This window comes from Megalops cyprinoides, chromosome 23, assembly GCF_013368585.1.
Source record: "Megalops cyprinoides isolate fMegCyp1 chromosome 23, fMegCyp1.pri, whole genome shotgun sequence".
Taxonomy (NCBI): Eukaryota; Metazoa; Chordata; class Actinopteri; order Elopiformes; family Megalopidae; genus Megalops; species Megalops cyprinoides.
Genome location: NC_050605.1, coordinates 15719808 through 15739404, shown reverse-complemented (window position 1 = coordinate 15739404; position 19597 = coordinate 15719808). Strand labels below are relative to the sequence as shown.

The 19597-nt window shown below is 44.7% G+C and overlaps 2 protein-coding genes across 2 annotated transcripts in view; both read right to left on the bottom strand.

The window, feature by feature from the left end:
• LOC118770707 (anoctamin-2-like) overlaps positions 1 to 3757 on the bottom strand; it is a 42518-nt gene extending 38761 nt beyond the window's left edge. The window contains exons 1-3 of the mRNA XM_036518474.1: positions 3691 to 3757; positions 2904 to 2945; positions 2299 to 2631 (exon numbers count right to left, since the gene is read on the bottom strand). Of these exons, the coding sequence (XP_036374367.1) occupies positions 2299 to 2631; positions 2904 to 2945; positions 3691 to 3744 (429 nt within the window). The 5' untranslated portion in view covers positions 3745 to 3757. The remainder of the gene's footprint in view (positions 1 to 2298; positions 2632 to 2903; positions 2946 to 3690) is intronic.
• Positions 3758 to 6510: 2753 nt separating this feature from the next.
• The window catches only part of vwf (von Willebrand factor), a 29640-nt gene continuing 16553 nt past the window's right edge, over positions 6511 to 19597 (bottom strand). The window contains exons 29-52 of the mRNA XM_036517583.1: positions 19210 to 19329; positions 18981 to 19124; positions 18612 to 18755; positions 18189 to 18353; positions 17991 to 18037; positions 17476 to 17653; positions 16851 to 17074; positions 15905 to 16097; positions 15111 to 15455; positions 14337 to 14590; positions 13734 to 13836; positions 13151 to 13222; positions 12801 to 12905; positions 12247 to 12452; positions 11822 to 11971; positions 11019 to 11138; positions 10617 to 10800; positions 9885 to 9925; positions 9485 to 9601; positions 8904 to 9002; positions 8417 to 8545; positions 7934 to 7973; positions 7555 to 7652; positions 6511 to 7203 (exon numbers count right to left, since the gene is read on the bottom strand). Coding sequence (XP_036373476.1) covers positions 7018 to 7203; positions 7555 to 7652; positions 7934 to 7973; positions 8417 to 8545; positions 8904 to 9002; positions 9485 to 9601; positions 9885 to 9925; positions 10617 to 10800; positions 11019 to 11138; positions 11822 to 11971; positions 12247 to 12452; positions 12801 to 12905; positions 13151 to 13222; positions 13734 to 13836; positions 14337 to 14590; positions 15111 to 15455; positions 15905 to 16097; positions 16851 to 17074; positions 17476 to 17653; positions 17991 to 18037; positions 18189 to 18353; positions 18612 to 18755; positions 18981 to 19124; positions 19210 to 19329 — 3464 coding nt within the window. The 3' untranslated portion in view covers positions 6511 to 7017. The remainder of the gene's footprint in view (positions 7204 to 7554; positions 7653 to 7933; positions 7974 to 8416; positions 8546 to 8903; positions 9003 to 9484; positions 9602 to 9884; positions 9926 to 10616; positions 10801 to 11018; positions 11139 to 11821; positions 11972 to 12246; positions 12453 to 12800; positions 12906 to 13150; positions 13223 to 13733; positions 13837 to 14336; positions 14591 to 15110; positions 15456 to 15904; positions 16098 to 16850; positions 17075 to 17475; positions 17654 to 17990; positions 18038 to 18188; positions 18354 to 18611; positions 18756 to 18980; positions 19125 to 19209; positions 19330 to 19597) is intronic.

Genomic DNA, 19597 nt, shown 5'->3' with positions numbered 1-19597 from the left:
ATTGCCCTTGGAAAAGTTAGCTTTTTTAAGTTTTCAAAATAGAAAATCTGACTAGCAAATTGTCTGAGGTATGCTTTACCATTTAAAACAGCAGCTATGTTGTCATTTAATTTTACCATGAAAAAGTTGTATGAAATATTTAGAGTATGGAAGGATATCCTTGGTGTTTTAAAAAGTAACTTTTATAGAATAAAACACTTTAACAGCATTAAATACATTGCTGATGGATTTTTTTTTTAAAGAATATGAACTTTGAAACACAAAATAAAGTAGTGGGCTTATTCAGAGAACACATGGTGGTACAAGGTGGTACAAGCCAAGACTTTCATCATTGAGAAAGATGTATTTTTCTAACCTTCCGTTAAAACAAATTATGAAAGGTTTGACTTTAATATCTAATTTTCTCACTTTAGTTGCAAGACCTGTCGCCTTCTTGAGCACCAGAGAAAGCAGCATTCTCAACAACCAGCCTCAATCCATGCCATTCACTATCATCTGCTTTTTTGGGCATTCTGTGAGCCTTGGAGAGACCACAACCTCACAGAAAGAGCGCAAAGGTCATGCACTCCCTTTATGGTGAATACCATTCAACATGATCAAAGCAATCCTTTTATTAAGTAGAGATATGTACACGCATGCTCACACCCTGTACATAATCTGCATTCTGTGATTCCTACACCTGCTGTGAACAACACTGTCAGCAGTTTGTACACCCGTAAGATGAAGCTGTATTCCTCGAAACTCTGACACCCAAGACTGGTGAAGTGTGGCAGAGGTAACTGAATATCCTGAACTGAAAGCGCATTTCGGACAGACAAAGAGAGACAGCAACACTGACACTCATTGACCCATGTTGACTCTAGCCTTCTGATCAGCCTTCCCTTGCAACACCTTCAATGTGCTGTCCATCCATACTTAGTTTGCCAATCAATAACTTGAATCACTAGATAACTACTCGAGACTGGGCTTTTCAGCTGTAGAGGTTTGTTTCTTATTTGTTGTATATGTGCAACAATGCACAGTATTATAATTTGGATGAAGTCAATGTTAAGATTTAAGGCCAGCCACTGTTAACTTTTCACCACAGTAACTTCACTCTTTGCTTCCTTCATGAAAGCACAGAGCACATTACCACTACTCTATTAGGGCTTCTGTCACTTGATTCAATATCACAAACATTCAACAATCTAATAAATCACAACCAAAAAGAGGAACTCACAAACAATAAAGCTTCACATGCAACAGCCAATTTTCACAGGCGTATTTGGGAATTCAAGACGGACGTTTCAAGAGCAAAAATCACAAACAGTAAGGGGTATTATACCTGTGTTGGAAATATAGAATTATATTGAATATTCTGAGAACTGTAGGTTGATTTGGCACACCTATTTGTTTAAATATGATACATTTTTGGGCATTTGAGCAATGTCTTCAAATCAGTATGGTGACAAGGGCTGATGTCCCATTTTAAGTTGTGAAAATATGGACAGCTTACCTTGACACCAAAGTTACATCACATTACATTCATTTAGCAGACACTCCTATCCAGAGTGATTTCCAGCAAAACAGAGCAGAATGTATCCATCCAAGTTAAGTTAAAGTTATGTTTATGTTAGCAAAAATGTTACACCATAGATCAGGTAACAAACATTGCAATCATGTAAGCAAATGGGCAATCATAAATAATAATCATAATTATTACTCACATATCCACACTGTTCTAAATAATAAACTATAAATAAGTCCACAGGCCCACAGGATCAAACCTGTACCATACTCTGAATGGAAAAAAACAATGCCTATCAGATCTGTTCTTGTGAAATTGGACCCATTTTGACATGGACCTCTCAGATTGTCTGCTGTTACATCAACCATGTATGTGCCAATGTTCAAGAGAACCAAAGAGAGTCAAGTCTAATCTGATCTTATTTCATAGGGAATGACCCTGTAACCTGATGATGTTATGCATCAGAGGATGTTGCATGAGCTGTGTAGGCAGTCATTTAGGGTGTTGCCCGTTACTGGGGGCACCACGTGTCACAATTGTGTGCATACGTGTAGTTTGGGGGGGCAATTTTGCCTAGGGAACCAAAATAGTTAGAGCCAGTCCACTCGCCAAGAACCGCCAAGAGCTCACTTCCACGGCCAGAAATCACACAGTGGAGAAACATGTGTAGACGCAATATGTATAATACGTAACTTTCTGTCCGCATAAAGCAATTTCAATACTTATTTGTAAATAAAACAGATACCAATGGAATGATAAACATAGCGACAATTCAAAAGCTTCCCACCCACCTCTTTGTCCCGTTCAATTTCGAGGCCAGCCTCAACGAGGCCCGCCTCAAACTCCTCTCGCACCAATGCCTTCTCCCCTTCCGAGGGATCTATGGGTTCCATGTCCAAGACCACCTCGGGCTCTGCTTTCGCCGCTTGTGTGTCCTTCTTGCCGATGGGCAAGGTAAAACTTCCGTTAGAGATAACGGACAGTCTGTGCTGGCCAGAAAACCTGCGTAGTAACGATGGTCTCCTGTAGTGGTACACCAACACATAATCCACCTTCCTCTTGCCGTCCGCGAAGTACAGATCGTTGTTCGGACTCTCTGGTGACTCCACAAAATTGTTGACCACCTGAGGTCAAACAAAGACAACTTGGAATGTTATTCCTGTAATTTACTGATATATAGAAAGGCGGTTGATCTTGCTACTTTAAATGCGTTTCAGTTATTTGGTTATTGTCAATGCTAGCAGATAGCTACCGTTATGCTAAAAAGAAATGATTAACTTTATCAAAACACTAAACGAGAATGACATAAACGAACCCTTAAAAGTTGTTCTTTAGACATGTCAGGTATTTGGCGTGTAAATTGCAAGTTGTCATATTCAAAATAAAGAGTACTCACAGGTATTTTGTTGTCGCTTGTCGATTGCGGCATGGTTTTGGTCTTTAAAACAAACACAATTAGAGAACAACGCTGATTATAATGGCAATTTTCTTTTGTTTTGCTCCTAAAAAAAGGCTGCACACTCAGCGCGATTCCATATTCCGTTCACATCACAATCCATATTTTTCTGAGCAGAAGCTTCTCCTAGTTCACAACGCGTAAAATCCATCAGGTCGCCCGATTTCGATGCTGCGCTCTACTGACTGCGAGGAGGAACGGAGCTCCTTGGCACTAGAGCAACTGCCTATCGCCATAGAGACTCTTCGCTCTGGGTTCGTCATTACCTAATTACCAAAACCAAAAACACCTGTGCGGTTTAATCAGGCGTTGAAATCAAGCACGCAAAGTGCAAAGTCCGGGACAGAAGAGACAAAAATGATAACTCAAAGCCAAAAAACTCATCTACGAATATGGGTCAGATAGAACGTACTGTACTGGATAAGTGTATTCTGAGACCGGTGAAAGTGGCAGAAACAAGAGGATATATATGCTACAGTTTAAAAAGAACGCTATGAAATTATTACACTCAGTAGAGCTGTGGAAAATTCACATGGCTATCAGAACAAGGCAATACCCCGGACACGCTGTGATGAAGTTAACTCTCCCATCTTCTCCTTCCGAATACTCCTCTCTCATTTTTAAGACTCTCTCTCTCAACACCCCCGCCCCTCCTACCCACACATTCTGAGACCCTTGGAACCGCGCTGACAAAAGAAAAAACGGGCACAGTTTACACAATACGTACAGTGTCCGGCCGCTCTTCGAAGTAGTCGGAGGTGTCGACCATGCCGTTGATCATGTCCAGATCATACTCGGACGTTTCGCGCGGTACTGAGCTGAGGAATTTGTCGCTGTGGATCGAGGATGACTCGCTAATGGCAGTTGTGACTTTGATTCGCTCCGGACCAGCATAAGGTGTATCTGTGTGGAACAGACAAATTAAAAACACATTTTTCCCGAAATGTTGAAGTAATGGGCTTGGAAAAATAAATTCTACACCCAGACAGCAGACGTGGCACCACTCTGATCAGCACCATGGACAGAAACAATACACGTTTCCTCATTAACGGAGAGTACAGATGAATTTATAAAAACGCGGATTTAAAAGGGTGATCCTTGTTTGGATGGACATTACATTTCCCATTAGCTGAAAATCTATTGTGTACCTCAAATTATAATCAAGTACTTTGAGGGCTCGCCACGTTCCTACACGTTTGTCTAAAACTTGTGATATGTCTAAGCTTATATAAAATTTGTGATATGACGTCTGCTACTTCTGCTGTTATCTCAGGTGTTGTTATTCCAGCCCGGATCTGACACAAGGATCATAACCTCTCTATCCTTCTGTATCAGATTTCAAAGTCTCACTTGAATTAGATGTTGAAATTATGCATAAAACACCATGACAACGTGCAGAAAGTTGATGACAATATGTAACTGTACAAACTAGCTGAGATAAATGTCCCCTTTACCTTACTTTACAGGTCCTTATAACACCTGACCAATGAATTTGTATTTGCTTTTTGTGTAACCAAAACTGAAACTGAATTTAAAGACAAAAATGCGAATTGGTTGCGAATTTGATTGAACTCACTTAACAGGTAACTCAACACACAACATGATTTCAACTGAAACTGATTTCAACATTCCTGATATAGCCTAGATGGACATCGCTAATTATTCCTATTCACATAACAAGTGTCTGTCATCAGCATATTAATAATGCTCAGAGACTGTCTTAGCGCATACCATAAGCCAATTATTTAATCTGCAAACAATATACAGTATGATGATAAGTGCTGCTTTGTGTTGTGCATGGGAATGTATTCATAATTGCCTACATACATTTCCACTCAAAAATCTCTCGAACAGTAATCAAGACGTAAATGTTTAAAGTTAATGATATAAAACATAAACATATTTATAAATCTACAAGCGCAACAATGCCTCCGCGCATGGCGTCCGATTACCCAACTTCGAACACCTGTTAGATTCTATGCCCGTGCTCGGTGTAGCTTGTACCGCTCTCGATAAAATCAGCGCAGAAATACTTCCAGAGAAGCGCAACCGACTTACCGGTGCCCGGGGGCGCTTTGTTTGCCATGTTGTTGGTAAAAGACACTGAGACCGACGGGTGAGCGGAGACGCAGGCGAGAGAACAGGGGAGAGCTGCGACACTGTACAATCCACTCCTGGCTCTGGACAGGCTTAATTTGCGGGCGGCTGTGGCGGCTAATTCCATGACTGCTTGAGCGAGCTAGGGCTTATGATCAGGCCAAAGGTGGACTAGGTATCTAGGCCTTATGTTTCTGTTTATCCATGCCGTGAAGGGGCACCCCACTCCTGTCCTTATAAATTATCCACAAACAAGTCAGCGGCCAGACACAGGTACTCTTTACTGGAGATGATACAAATATATACCTACAAATTAAAATCAATATTAAGTAAACATCAAAAACTGATGAGCTTCTGTTGTCATTGTTAAGTCAGTTTTCAGTTTTCTAAAAACTCAGCCTATGCCAGGTTGCTCTAACGTTTTTAATCCACGAACCAGATATCGTTTACCAAAGGTTCATAAAATCACAGGAGGGGCTTTTTCATTCAGTGTAACTAATGTGAAGCGCTGACCTTCCTTGAACTATACAGTAAACCACTTGTATCCTCACACCTGTTGATGATGCCTTTCGGATGTATCTCCGGTTACACCCTGCGTGCAAATATATTCAGCCGATTAAATTTTAAAGCAGCTATCTTGTAGTCGACAGCTTTGTTCTGGCTTTGACCTTTTCCCGGTTGGCAGTTGCTCAGGTTCCAAGTGCAGTTACAGTCTATCGTCCCAGTGACCCTATTACGCGAATGGCTTCATTTTTAACAAATTTCTAAAACAAATGTGTAAAACGAATGCTGTTGCTTCTTCTGCTGTTATTTCAAATATGATGTTTTTTTTAGCCCAGGTACTGATTCAATGTCCTCAACATGCAGATGTTTCTGTGTCAGATATCAAAAGCACTACGCACATTAGACGCTGAAATTATGTAGGCCTATAAAACACAGTGACAAGAGCAAAAACTGAATAAAATATTTAAGGGTAAAGGCTCATTGAGATAAGTTCCCTTTTTACTTTAATTCACGCTTCTTTTTGCCACCCGTCCAATAAACTCGTATTCGCCTTTCGTTGATTGCACGAATAGCTTCATTTGAACATTTTTTAACTAAAATAAATTTACCAAAAATACTACACTTGGTAATACTGTAAAGAGCCTAAGGCTGTTTACCCTGAGTGGTCACTGAGTGCCATTCAGTCACAACTGGAGACAAAAGAGTGAACTCCAGGGTTTGAGGTTAAGTTTAGTCCAAAGGGCTGTTGTTACTCTGGGGGCAAGGTGCTCGAAGGCCCACCTAAGAAGTCTCATTTAACTCCATTGTCTCAAGGCAGCAGAGCACTGATTTTGAATACCCTTGGTGGGTCACTGGGTCTTAGGGGAAATTTATGTCAGCTTTAGGAAGACAATTAGAACAAAGGCACAAACAAAAACAGATCATACACATTGAAAACTGTTCTTGGTTTAATGGAATAAACTGATCAAACTGTTTGGTACATATCCGTTGAAATATTTAGGAAGCAGACCATAGAAAGAACAACGGTCTTATTTGCACAAACATCACAATAGGTAGAGACTTGAGGTTGCAGTAGGTGAGGGTATGAAATTGATTGCTTAAATTGAAGCAACTTAATTTTTTTTTGCTTGAAGCTGTTTTTTAAGAGGATGGGGGGTTGGGGGGCAGGCAGCATTGGTTGAAATAATTTCAGTGCCGTGACAGTAGCGTGAGATGGTCTGAAACAATTAGATTATTGTTATTTTACCATGGAAAACAAAAGATATGTACAATAACAAAAGTATGGAATGGTTACACTCAAAGAACTGTGGGAATTTTACAAATTTCACATGGCTATCAGAGCAAAGTAAAACCAGCACAACTCACTCACTCTCTTTCTCTATTAATTCTCTCTCTCTCCTTATTAATTCTCTCTCTCTCTCTCTCTCTCTCTCTCTCTCTCTCTCTCTGTCTCTCACTCGCAGTGCTGGGATTGGCAGTCACAGGCGGTGACTGTCAAGACCTGGTGCTGGACCAGGGTGCCGTTGGCACAGCGCAGGGGCACAGTGAGGGCAGACGTTGCCGTGGCAGCGCAGCACACACACTGCCGCTCCACCCCGTTCTTCTCCAGAGAGTACATTGACTTGCTCCGGCACTTGCCCTGAAAGGAGAGAAGAGACAGCAGAAAAGACCGCTCAAATGCCACATCAAACCACTGCTAGTCAGGGAAGGGTAAACATTTGATTATAATCATCTTCTTCAGGTTTAATTGTGTGAGTAATTCTTGTGTGACAATGAAGTTGTGGTTCATAACAAAGAATAAAATGATTTCTTATTCATGCTGTGAGGCTGTTAAATTATGTCTGGGTCTGTACTGTCCCCCTGACTATATCCTTACTAAAACAAGGATTCCTTAGCAAACCTGACCTGTTTCCTACCAAAAATAGAAGTGTGCAAGCCTGTTTCCTTACCTCACAATAGGCTAAATGAGTGTGCAAGCCTGTTCCCTTACCTCACAGTAATGCAGCTCCAGCTGCTGCTCTGACTGGCAATTGTCCACTTTGATGTAGTTCAGCACTCCAGTGGTTTTCTTACACTCTGGCTCCGTACCTGGAAACAGAGTTCATCCCTCACCCACCAGCTCCCAGACAAAGGATGATACAGCTCCTAATATGGCACTGCATCAATGTCACAGAAGTCTAGGATAGGTCACTTTCTCAAAGGACTGAATGCAGTCGTTCGTAGCAGTAGCATGCTGCTTACATAGATGTGTGCTAAGTTTCCCTGAGCATAAATCCATATATCTTTTTTAAATTTGGATGATATAAAGTAGCTGCCAAAAGTGAATCTGTTCCATTAAAAAAACATGTATCATAAATAGAAACACTCACATATCTCACAGCAGCTGTTCCCGATTTGGCTGACTTTCCCCTGGAAACAAGGACAATTGTACGTCACAGTCTTAACTCTTCAGAGGGGGGACTGTGAAATCAATCATCGTGACTCTATTCATATTCATCGAATGTATCCGCGTCCTGATTCAAAAATTAACATAAGTCCCCCCAAAAAAGCTGAATTACGTATATTCAGGGAAATACACCCACTCCAGCAGTAGATCGCCTTATGTTAGGAATGGTTAGGATCCAAGCAGCAACCACAATAACTGCATTTAATTACAGGAAATAAATACATAAAACTGCATGATATACATACCCTTCAACCGATCCAAAATATACTACAAGAAAACCATACTATGTGGACCTACATAACAGCTGATTCTTTAAGTACTATGCATAGCGTTTAGAATTAAAATATCTTCATAGTGCAGTGTGGTTTTTGTCCTATTGAAAGGTAACAGTGAGCAAGTACCGTACCCCTGCATCCAGGCAGCTGGCTCTGTCAAAAGGTGGACAGGTGGTGACCTGCGTCTCGAGGACCAGATCTCCGTCTTTGTTCACCTTACAGTGGTGGAAAGTGCAGCCGTCCTGCTTTGTCTCATTAGCCTGGGGATACAAACACAGTGCGGGAAACGCTTCACTGCTGCGGATTACGGTTAACAAAATGCAAAGAGAGTGGGTGCGTTGTGCTGCTGAGGGCATACAGCACAAGATATATAGCTAGCAATCTGTGTAAGGATACATGAACATTACATTATATTTAACTGGTAGGGATACATTCATTAATATTTGTAAGCTGAGGCTTTTCAGGGGTCTCTAGCATGACCATGAACTGAAATTTGGCTGTAGCAAACGATCTCTCAGGCACATAGCACACAGCAGCAGGATACCAGACTTCAGGCAGAGTAATGATAAGTGGAGGAGACTCTGGTGTGGCCTCAGAGGACACGGTGTAGTCCCAGACCTGGAGGTTGATGAGCTGGCCGTCTGGGCGTCGGATCCGGCAGGACGTGGCAACACAGCGTCCACAACATGAGTCAGGGATGGTCTCCAGAGTGTAGCCCTAGGAGGGGAAAGCACGCGGCACAGTCACACACCACTGCAGTGAAGAGGATGAGGGCAGCGATGGGGAAGATGGAGAGCATGGTAATGAATAACGGTACTCGTTTGGTACAACGGTATTCATTCAATGGTATTCATCTCATGACAATGATTAAGAGGAGGAGGAGGATGATTATAACCATGATGAAGGATAAGTGTCGTTGTTATAATTGTCCTAATGATGCTGATGATGACAGTGATGATTATTTTAATGATAATGTTGATGATGATGATGTTGATGATGAGTAGGAGGAGGAGGAAGAAGAAGAGGAGAAGGAGGAGGGGGAGGAGGAAGGAGAAGAGAAGAAGGAGGAGGGGAGGGAGTAGGAAGAGGAGGATGAATAGGAAGAGACGGAGAAGGAGGAGGAAGAGGAGGATTAATAGGAAGAGAAGGAGGAGGAGGAGGAGGAGGAGGAAGATGATAACGATAATCAGGTGCCGTACCTCCGGGCATGGTGTACAGGTGATCTTCCTGCAGGAGAGCCGATACTTCCTCATAGCCCCCTGTTCCATGGAGCACTCACAGTGTGTGCACAGATCCACCATCACCCTCTCCCCAGCCTGCACACACCACACAATCATGGCACATTCAAGACACAGATGGCATCCAGCATAGTCTCATTTACCTGGATACTGTTTACAGTGGCTAATAATTTTATATCATTTACACACCACCTTGATCCTCTATTTTAGGAGCTCAGTGGCCATTTTACATGATGTCAGTCTCAGGTTTGATTTATTTAAACTGAGGTAAAATGAGATTAAATCGAAGACTAAGCTTTAATTAAGGGTTCTGGCTTTAGGCAAAGATGGCAGGAAGAGAGGAGAGAGACGGATCTCTTACCCCGATGACAGTGTGGTTCATCACACACCCATCCAGGGGGACTGCAGCGGGAGGCAGATAAACAAAGACTTGCTTACTGCACAGCAAACTGCTGACTCACTGACAAAACATCCCCGCGGCTTTGCATCGTCATACCTCACACTAACATTTAACTGTGCAATCTACAGAAATCACACCAATATCAGAATGACTGAAATGTAACACTGTTTAACACAAGTTAAAAAGTATGTCCGGATGAACGATAAGAAGGTCGTTCTGACATCATTTTACATCAATGGTGGATTAATGAACAAGACTGAACTTGCAGGGGCTGTTTGTGTAATGGTTAGGAAACTGGGACTTTAGCCAGATAGTTGTAGGCTCAAATCCTGAAGGAGGCAATGTAGTATCCCCGAGCGTGGAAATTAGCCTGAATTGCTTTGACAGTAAAAATAAATCATATGTCAAATATAGCCTGTGTAATTTGCCCTGGATAAAGACATCATTTAAGCAAACAGACAAACCGGTCAATCAATAATTAAATACAATATCATTCCTATGGAGGTTTTAAAAGGGGGAAAGAGTGGAGGCTGGTATAGAGGAGAAATATGGGAAGATGAGGCAGAATTGTGCCCTGTCATAGATCTGAGGGAGCAGTTGAGAGAGGGGGTGGGAAGGAAGAGTGAGGAAGAGAAGCTGGGATGGAGTACAAAGAGAGAGTGAGAGAGAGAGAGATGGTTGTGTGCCTCGTACCGCACTGGCAGGTGGGGCAGCAGTCATTTCCTGTGTTGCAGTGTAGTTCGGTGCCCAAGGGACAAGAGGGAGTGTCCAGCTGATGGCAGGACACGTTGAATTGCGAGACAAAGACCTCATCGTTCACCTTGACGCACTCGTTGACCACACACCTGTTCCCAGGTGAACGCCACCTCTCTCCTACCTACAGACACACAAACATATATGTTAATGAATAGCTTCCATGATTACCTCTGAGGATGAGTTTATTCTTTTAAATTTGCGCTGTTAATTGATTAAAGTCCTCCATGGCTTCCAGGCATGCTGTAAATGCCTCATCATTCGTGATGCATCCACTGTGTTCATTAATGTCATCTCCAGTTCCACTTGGGAACTTTTCCTGATCCAGTTCCTGTTTCGTACCAGCCGCAGACGTCCTCCGGGGGCCATGTCTCCCATGGGGCCGCTGTCATCGTGTTCCGTGCAGCTGGACTTCCGGCACTTTCCACAGCACTCGCCCTCCGTGCGGGTGTAAGTGGAACCCTGGAGTCAATGCACACAGCAGGGGAGTGTCATTTAGGGCTCACCTTGCTGTGACAACCACTGCACTCGCTCAGCGGTACTGAAGCGAGAGGAATGTAACCCTCTGATACACTCGCTAACAGGCAGCATCTATATTTCACACTACAAGTTCCACAGTGCAATATAGTAAAGTGGGTGCTCATTGGAGGATAAGCTCTACTTCATTGATGTCAACTGAGCAACTCATAGGTGTCTGACAGTGCCTGACGAGGGAGTCCTAGCTGACCTATCAACATATCCCTGAAAGAACAATGTCAATTCGTTCTGCCCCTGTGGATTTCTGGTCATTGTTGGCAGGTGAACATGGCTGGTGTAGAATCCCAGCTGTAGGGCTCAACCTGCATTTCAAGCAACTCAAAGCCCAACGCACCACTTGAGATCACTTCACGGGGGGGGGGGGGGGGGGGGGGTTCTACATTGTTCAACACTGACAAATACTCACAGGCTTACAGAGCTGAAAGCAATTACTGACAGGCAGTCTGAGCAGGAGGTAGGAAAGAGACAGGGCAAAACGGCACATGACATTCAGTACTTCTAATGGCTACAGATAGTCATTTCCATCACTGAGGGCAATGAGGAAGTTAGACCAGTTAGGATGGTAATAACAGAGCACATACGGAATGCTACCGCTGTCGATGTCTTACCGCAGGGCACATCTGGTTGCAGACCTTATCCACACACTGCACAATGTGCAGCCCCGTGGCTCCATCCTGGTGTTCGGTGCAGGTGCAGGTCTTACAGGACTCCTCCCACTCACTGCCCACCTGGTAAACCACACCTGAGACCACGCACACCTGTGGGAATAGGAACCCACAGTAGCCTGTGTCCACACCATGGCAAGCCACAAATGCAGCAAGTTCAGACAAGGAACAAACCAAATTAAGGAAGGGGGGGAGGACAGATAGGGAAGGTTAAGACCAAATCTCTGAGATCAGGAATGATGATATTTGACAGGTGGGGGATATGCCCATTTAGAGCTGGCCACAGTCAGCAAAGGCGATCTTGGTTTCAGGATGAGTGACCGCTAAGGGTCACGGAGAAGGCCCTTCAGTGGTTGCGCGTGGTTTACCTTGTCTGGATGGCAGGTGACGTCTGTGCAGCCGCAGTCGTTGGTGGTGGAGGAGGTGAGGTACCCCGGCGGGCAGGCGCGGGTGGTGTTCTGGCAGTCACACACGCAGTCGTAAGCGTCGCAGCACTGTGTGTGTTTCACAGCCAGGCGGCGGTGAGGAGGGCAGGAATGCTGGGATTGCAGGGGACATTCCTCTCTTTTACAGGCTGAGGGGGCGCAAAGGGTGAGACAGGCAGGGATCAGGGATGGAACACATAAAAAGGAGGGTCAAGAGATGGAACAGACAAACAGAGGAGCATCAGAGATTGAGCAAACAGAGAGAGTGAAAGAGAGAAAGAGAGATCAGAGCAGGAACATACAAAAGGAAGGAGAACAGACCAGGGACAAAGGATGAGATGGGTGTTTGGTACATGAACATACATGAGGGTGAATGAGGGAGACACATTTATGATTTGAGCCTCTTCTGAAATCCTCTGGAACTCTGACTCCGGGAGAGGTACGTAAACGGTCAAAAAATGCGAGACAAAAGACAGGCAGCGGACCGAGTGACTCACCACACTCATAGACGGGTCTGCACTCTCCTGGGTTGGTAAGGACCACTGTGAGCCCGTCCTCACAGTGAGGGACGTCAGGGAGGTTGCAGGTCACCAGGTCGCACACTAGAGGGCACATGATCAGAGGGTCAATCAAGGTTAGCCAGCACTCTACCAGTTTTATATGCAGATGCTTTTATATAGTGTGGCATCATACAGTGTGAACAGCAGGAGGAAATAGGAGCATCACAGTCAAACAGGCGAGCAGTGGAGGAGGAAGTGATGTACAGGAAAGAGGATAAGGTAACTGCAGGAGCATAGCAGGATCCTAAATGCTGATCTGAAGTCAGCCTGATTTCTTAGGAACGTACCACACTCGTACTCAGGACAGCACTGGGAGTCCCTCTTCTCCCTCAGGACCTCACAGGGACCACACTCAGGGGCTGTGGAGACACGCAAGTGTGGAAGATTACTATGCATCTGGTTTTGCAGTCAGGATGACTGTATCAGCAAAGTTGAGCCCTGCCTTTCTCAGCTCAGAAATAAATAAATAAAACACCTGCTAAAGTGATTGCATAGCACTGCATGCAATACGTCAGGAAATGGTTTTAAATTGGATCAATATCCCAAGCTCGCAGGACTGGGCTGGAGGGGGCAAAAAGTCAGTTTTAGAGCATCTTCCAGAAAGAGACTGGCCCAAACATATGCTACCAGTACATAGGGAGGGATAGAGTTAATTACATTTACAGTTTGTAGGGGGTGATACATATTTACACTCGTTATCAGTGAAAAGATACAGGTGCTTTCATGTGCTATTGATGCTCAGAAAATACAGGTCCTTACACTTGATCAGAGAACAGGGAGTGAGACAGGTTCCTACACTTACATTAGTATACAGAGGATGATGCAGGTGCTGCCACCTGTGGTGCAGGATGAAGTGAGACAGGTTCTTACCCTTTTTGCCAGTGCAGGGTCGGGCAGAGCAGTTGACATGCTGATTGTACAGACACATGCAAATTTGGCAGGGGTTTTCCTGTGGGACCCAAGTCTCCAGGTACTGGACACACAGAATAAACAAAATTACCAGGTGCCATACAGACAAAAAAAACCATTCGACTGTATACAAGGACAACACGCACCAGTCACCAGGCAGTGTCATTTCAACAATTTACCTAATATTAATTGTAATTACTCTTTTTTTCTCAAGAAAAATGGGCTACTTCAGAATATCTTGATAAATAAATTTTCTGGCTTGATATTAACTTAACTTGCATGGAAATCTGTTTAAACTCTTCAGCTGCTGTACACGTTGAGTAAAACCTCCTCAGCAACAATTACAGAATTAACCACAAGATGGAGTCAGCTCACAATGAATCTCCACCTAAGATATTTACTTGTCATTACTGAGAAATTCTTTACACGCTCCAATAAGATCTGACATGATATGTTTTCATTTAAACTGTGTTGCAAATCTCAGTCCTTTTGTTTATTAAATAATGTCAAGCAGCCCACTGTTCTCAGATCAGTGTTAGCATTCCCGAGTGCAGCTCCTCTCACCTGGTATGCCTTCCCGTGCTGATCCAGGCACTGGGAGCAGGCATCCGGACTCACACAGACCCCAGAGTGTAACACCTGCCCAGGGGGGCAGAAGCAGCCCTCTGTGGGTGTGTCCATGCACAGCGGGCCGCTGCCACCGGGGGCACCATCGCCGCGGGCGACGTCATCACCGGGGGACGCTCTGCTGCTGCCGCATTCCTCCACACAGCCTGTGCGGCAGCTGTCGAACACCATGGAGCTGGGGCAGGGCATAGCTGCGGGAGGGAGACATGAGCAATTACACACACACAGATAGTCATGGCCAATTACACACACACACACACACACACACACACACACACACACATACACAAACACCATACACACACACACACACACGCACACACACAAGCACACACACACACAGTGGAAAAAACATACTGATGTGCACAAACATGGTATAGTACAAACATACAGTTATAAACAGAGACACAACAGGTCACACAAACACACTGTACCATAAACATGCTGATGAAGTATACAAACAAGCTGCTGTCTGAACACACTTAATCTATGACATAGACATACAATGACAAGACCTGATATACCTAATATAAGACCTTATATAAGTATATAAGACATTATATAAGTATAAGCTGACTGATAATGCACAATAGTATAAGGAAAAACAGTAACACTTTCTTGTAGGAATTCACTGTCCCGCCATAATAGCTGTAAGCAATGGCAATAGTGGTTGGGCTGCCAGGCTGCATCTGAACGCCGCTCTGAACTTACGGCAGAAGTCCGGGCTCCTCCAGTGGACGCAGACGCCCTGCAGGCGGCAGAGACGGCTGTAGGCGGACACCAGGTCGCAGATGTCCCCCGTGTGGCAGCCATTCTGCTGGCACAGGGCGAAGAAGGGCTCCGGGGGCACGGCGGCGTGGCAGGGGGCGAAGACGGACGACCTGAGGATCTGGCAGCGGTCCGTGACGGGGTGGACGCACACCTCGCTCTTCCTGGGCTGGCACAGGGCCCCGCCCTCCTCCGGCAGCGTCCACTCCCTTACGAAAGCCTCGCTGTCCGAGGTGAGGGTGTGGTTGCGGAGGGCGAGGTCGTTCTGCTCGTCCTGGTCGCAGTAACCTGCGGGGGCACAGGGGGGTCCGGAGCGCTCAGCGTGAGAAAGGACCAGAGGGGGAGTGGCCACGTACAGTACCAATCAAAAGTTTGGACACAACTGTTATTCTTCGCTTTCACTATTTTCCACTTTGTAGAATAATAGTAAAGACATCAAAACTGTGAAATAACACAAATGGAATTTTGCAGTGGTCAAAAAAAGTATTAAATAAATCTTACATATATCTTATATTTTAGATTCTTCAAAGTAGCCAAAAAATTTTTTTGGAAAGAACTTCATACATAAGCATCAACCTCGCTATTTATATTTGTCTAAGAAACAAATTTCAAGCACTTAAGCACAAATATTTAGATCAAAATGTCTTTGAATGCATGTTTCCAATTATCTTTATCTGATCTTAATCTTAATCAGGCCTGTCCAGGCCTGGTACTGTACGTATCCCGCAGACACGTACCACAGAGCCCGGATGTCCTGTTGGACACCATGGTGGGACTCAGCTGGATGGTGAACTCATTGTTTTGGGGGGTGAAGGCAACAACGTAGCCCAGCTCCTCCACCTTCAGCTGGTGCATCACGGCTCCGTACTGAGTTACCTCCACACCGTGGGTCCTGAAAGGGGGGAGGTTCTTGATCCCGTTGATAGTTACCTGAAGCAGGCAGGCACACAAGCGTCTTTTAAAGCATTACCACAAACACAGTCATGAGTACAATGAGATGACACCATGGCATAGCCCCTGTTGGGGCGTATATTACATTAATATCTAATTTAGCAGATGTTCTTACACAGAGCGACTTACAATAGTGCACACAAAAAGGTTAGGCTGGGAGCAGAGACAATACCAAATTATAAGTGTCATAATACAATAGAAAATTACACAACATACTGTATCATATTCTGTTGAGTGCCATAGTACAGTGGCGGCAAGAGCAAGCTTGAGGATAAAGCAATTGTATTTGAGGAGCATGAACGTTCAGACTTTCACTTATGTTGAACCAAGGTACAGTTTGGTTAGTCTGCAGTGGAGGATGGTCAGTGACTCGACTGTTGTAGGGCACTCCTTCCACCACTAGGGGGCCACAGTAGAAAACAGACATCATTGAGAAGATGGACCCTTTCAGAAAAGGATTCTAAGACAACCAGAGGTTGTGGAGCAGAGTGGTCTGGCAGGAGTGTGTGGTTCGATAATGGACTGATGGAGGTTTGATAATGGAGGTAAGAGGGTGCAGTTTCTCCTGCTGCCTCGTAGGCTAGGACCAGAGTTTGTTTTATTTTATTCTGGCCACAAGTGGTAACCAGTGGAGGGAGAGAAGGAGAAGAGTGAGAATTTTTGCTGGCTATAGACTATACTGAGATACAATGTAATCAAAATGGCTGCTCCCTCTGCAGCAGTGAGGCCTACCGTCATGTCATCCTTCAGCACCACGGACACCTCCCCGACCTTCACCTCCATGGCCTTCATGCAGATCTGATTTGGGGAGTTCTGGCAGGGTTCACTGTGCAGCACCACCTCCACCCCTCCCGCCCCTTCGGCCCGCAGCAGAGTGTACGAGCAGAACCCGTCCAGCTTCAGCGCCAGCCCGTCGAATGTCACAACGTGATTGGTTGAGCTTCCCATGCACATGCCTGTGGTGGGATTGTGGGAAAGTGAGAGGGAGCAGTACAAATGTGCAATATGACATAGATATAAATTTAGAGAGAGTTAGTAGATGAGAGAAACTGTGGTGGTTAATTTAATATCAATTGTGTTTTCTAACATCTCCCCACATTAGAATCAGTGACAGAATTTCTAGGCTGCCAAGTCAGGCTGCACAAGTTAACTTATGGTAATGCTGAAACAGTGTTATGCTCACACTCATTGGTGTGGGAGTGTTGTTAGCCTGGTCTGATACTGACACGACTTGAATGGATACGCTTATGTTTTTTGTGCTGGAAGTCGCTCTGGATAAGAGCATCTGGTAAATGAACGTAATGTAATGTAATGACAGAAAGCGGCACAGCGTGGGCCTGTTAGACCTGTTACTCACAGGGGCAAGCCCAGCGGCAGCCGCATGGTTCAGGAACTTTGACGCTACGCAGGTTGTTCTTGCAGGCCGGACGCTCCATGTGCTCACAGTTGACCCGGTGGCTCTGGATGGTGACCGCTCCATTAGGGTGGCACAGTAGGCTGTGGCACTGGTCAGACAGGACCCAGGTCTCACCAGGCTGGCACACAGAGCAACAATACACACATTAGTAACAAATAGCACACAATAGTAACAAATACACGCATTACTGTTTTACAAGAGTCTCTCAACCACCTTTTCCAGGGGGCAGGGAATAATTTTCCAATTTTTTCCCAATTAGCCCAGGTTTTATGCTTTTTTAATTCCCTCTGGAAACTGCACTATGCTATATGTACAGAACTTTGTGACAATCTTTGATTGATTGTTTATGCCTTCCCCTGTCTGGGGCATGTTGGGACTTGCGCACACCACTCAATACAGTACAATCAAGCATTTCAAACAGCAAGTACATCTATCTGCAACAGCATTCAGCTAACCTTCCTCTGATTGCCATTGTCGTCCACACACACTCCAGGGGGACCCGCTGGGAAAAAAGAAAAAAGACAACACATATGATTTAGCATATTCCTATTTCTCCCTGTACTTCTCTATCGGTGTGAGTTTTGCTCGTCTAGTAGTAATTTATGTTCATAGCTTATGAGGCTTTATAAGGATAGGTTTTGCCATGGCCTCACCCCGGCAGAGCTTGTCGATGAAGGTGTGTCCCAGGGCCACCATCACTTGCAGGTCCTCCGCGCTGTTCAGGTGGATGACGTTATTCTGCATGCCGTGCCCCGCCAGCGCACTCAGCTCGGTCCTGTCGTAATGAGACCCGATGCCAATGGGGAACACTGACACACCTGCAGAGGGGAAAACGCAATGCACCATGGGTAAAGTAAATATTAAAAGATAAGAAAGAAAGCCGTGTGCAAAGTGTAGAGCGGAACACATTTCATAAAAACCTTTTGTTCATGTTGATTTAATGCAAAAAGAATGGATGTCTAAAGCACTCAGAGAGTAATCACCATAACTTTGCATCAACATGGAAACATAGCAATGCTCCTTGCTCTGACCCTGTGCTAAAGCCCTCAAGGTCTACATCCCATGTCCATTCTTACCAGCAGTTAGGGCTTCATTGGCTGCCTCCTCCACTGAATCCTTAGACCTGTCTGTCACCAGCATGACCACAATCTTGGCCACGCCTGGACGCCCCCCGTTGGCTGAGGAAATGGTGCTCTGCACCGCATAACGCAGGGCAGCACCTGGGAAATCCCATGGAAAACGAAAGCACATACACACAAATGGTGTCAGTTGCACTCCACTATATTATACAGACTATCAGCCCAACAGATGCAATGCTTGCAATGTGTATGGCTCTCTCTACAGTTTAACCCAGTGTAGTGGGAATGACTCTGTTTAGAGACCTGCAGTTTCACTCAGTATGGCAGGTAAAGGGTGTGGCTCTGTGTACAGGTGTGTGGTTTTACCAAGTGTGGTGGGTGTGGAGGTCCTCTGTTGTATAGAGTCTACAAGGTGGATGAGGTTGTCCTTGGTCTGTTCATCCCTCCACGACACGTCCTCTGTGATTCTGCTTCCATACTGGATGACCGACACCTGCGTGCCCTTTGAACCTGTGGTGGGATGACATAATCAACTTTTTCCCTGCTGGGCAGTCTGTGGATTCAAAAACTGACAATAGTACAGATGTTCACAAACCGATGTCAGCACTGTTGATGAACTCTTTGACAAAGGTCTTCAAGTCTTCAAATTGGTTGGGCCCTTCTTCAACACTCTCCTTCAGCAGGAAGATGATATCCATGGGCTTGTCACAGGGGACTGAGGGAAACAGGGCGTGTGTCAATGTTACAGGATCCTCAAATCATTCCATTATGTACATGGTAGTGGTCTTTTTTGCCTTTTGCCTGGAGAAGAGTATTAATATTCCTATACCTGTATTTCAGCATATTGAGAAATGTAACAGTATGTTGCCTGAATGAGTTTACTGGATTAATAAGTCTTACTTAACTTTGAATGTAAGTTTGAAATCAGTAATCTGCCTGTATGCAACAGCACAACATACAGCATTCAATGTGCAGGCTATTTC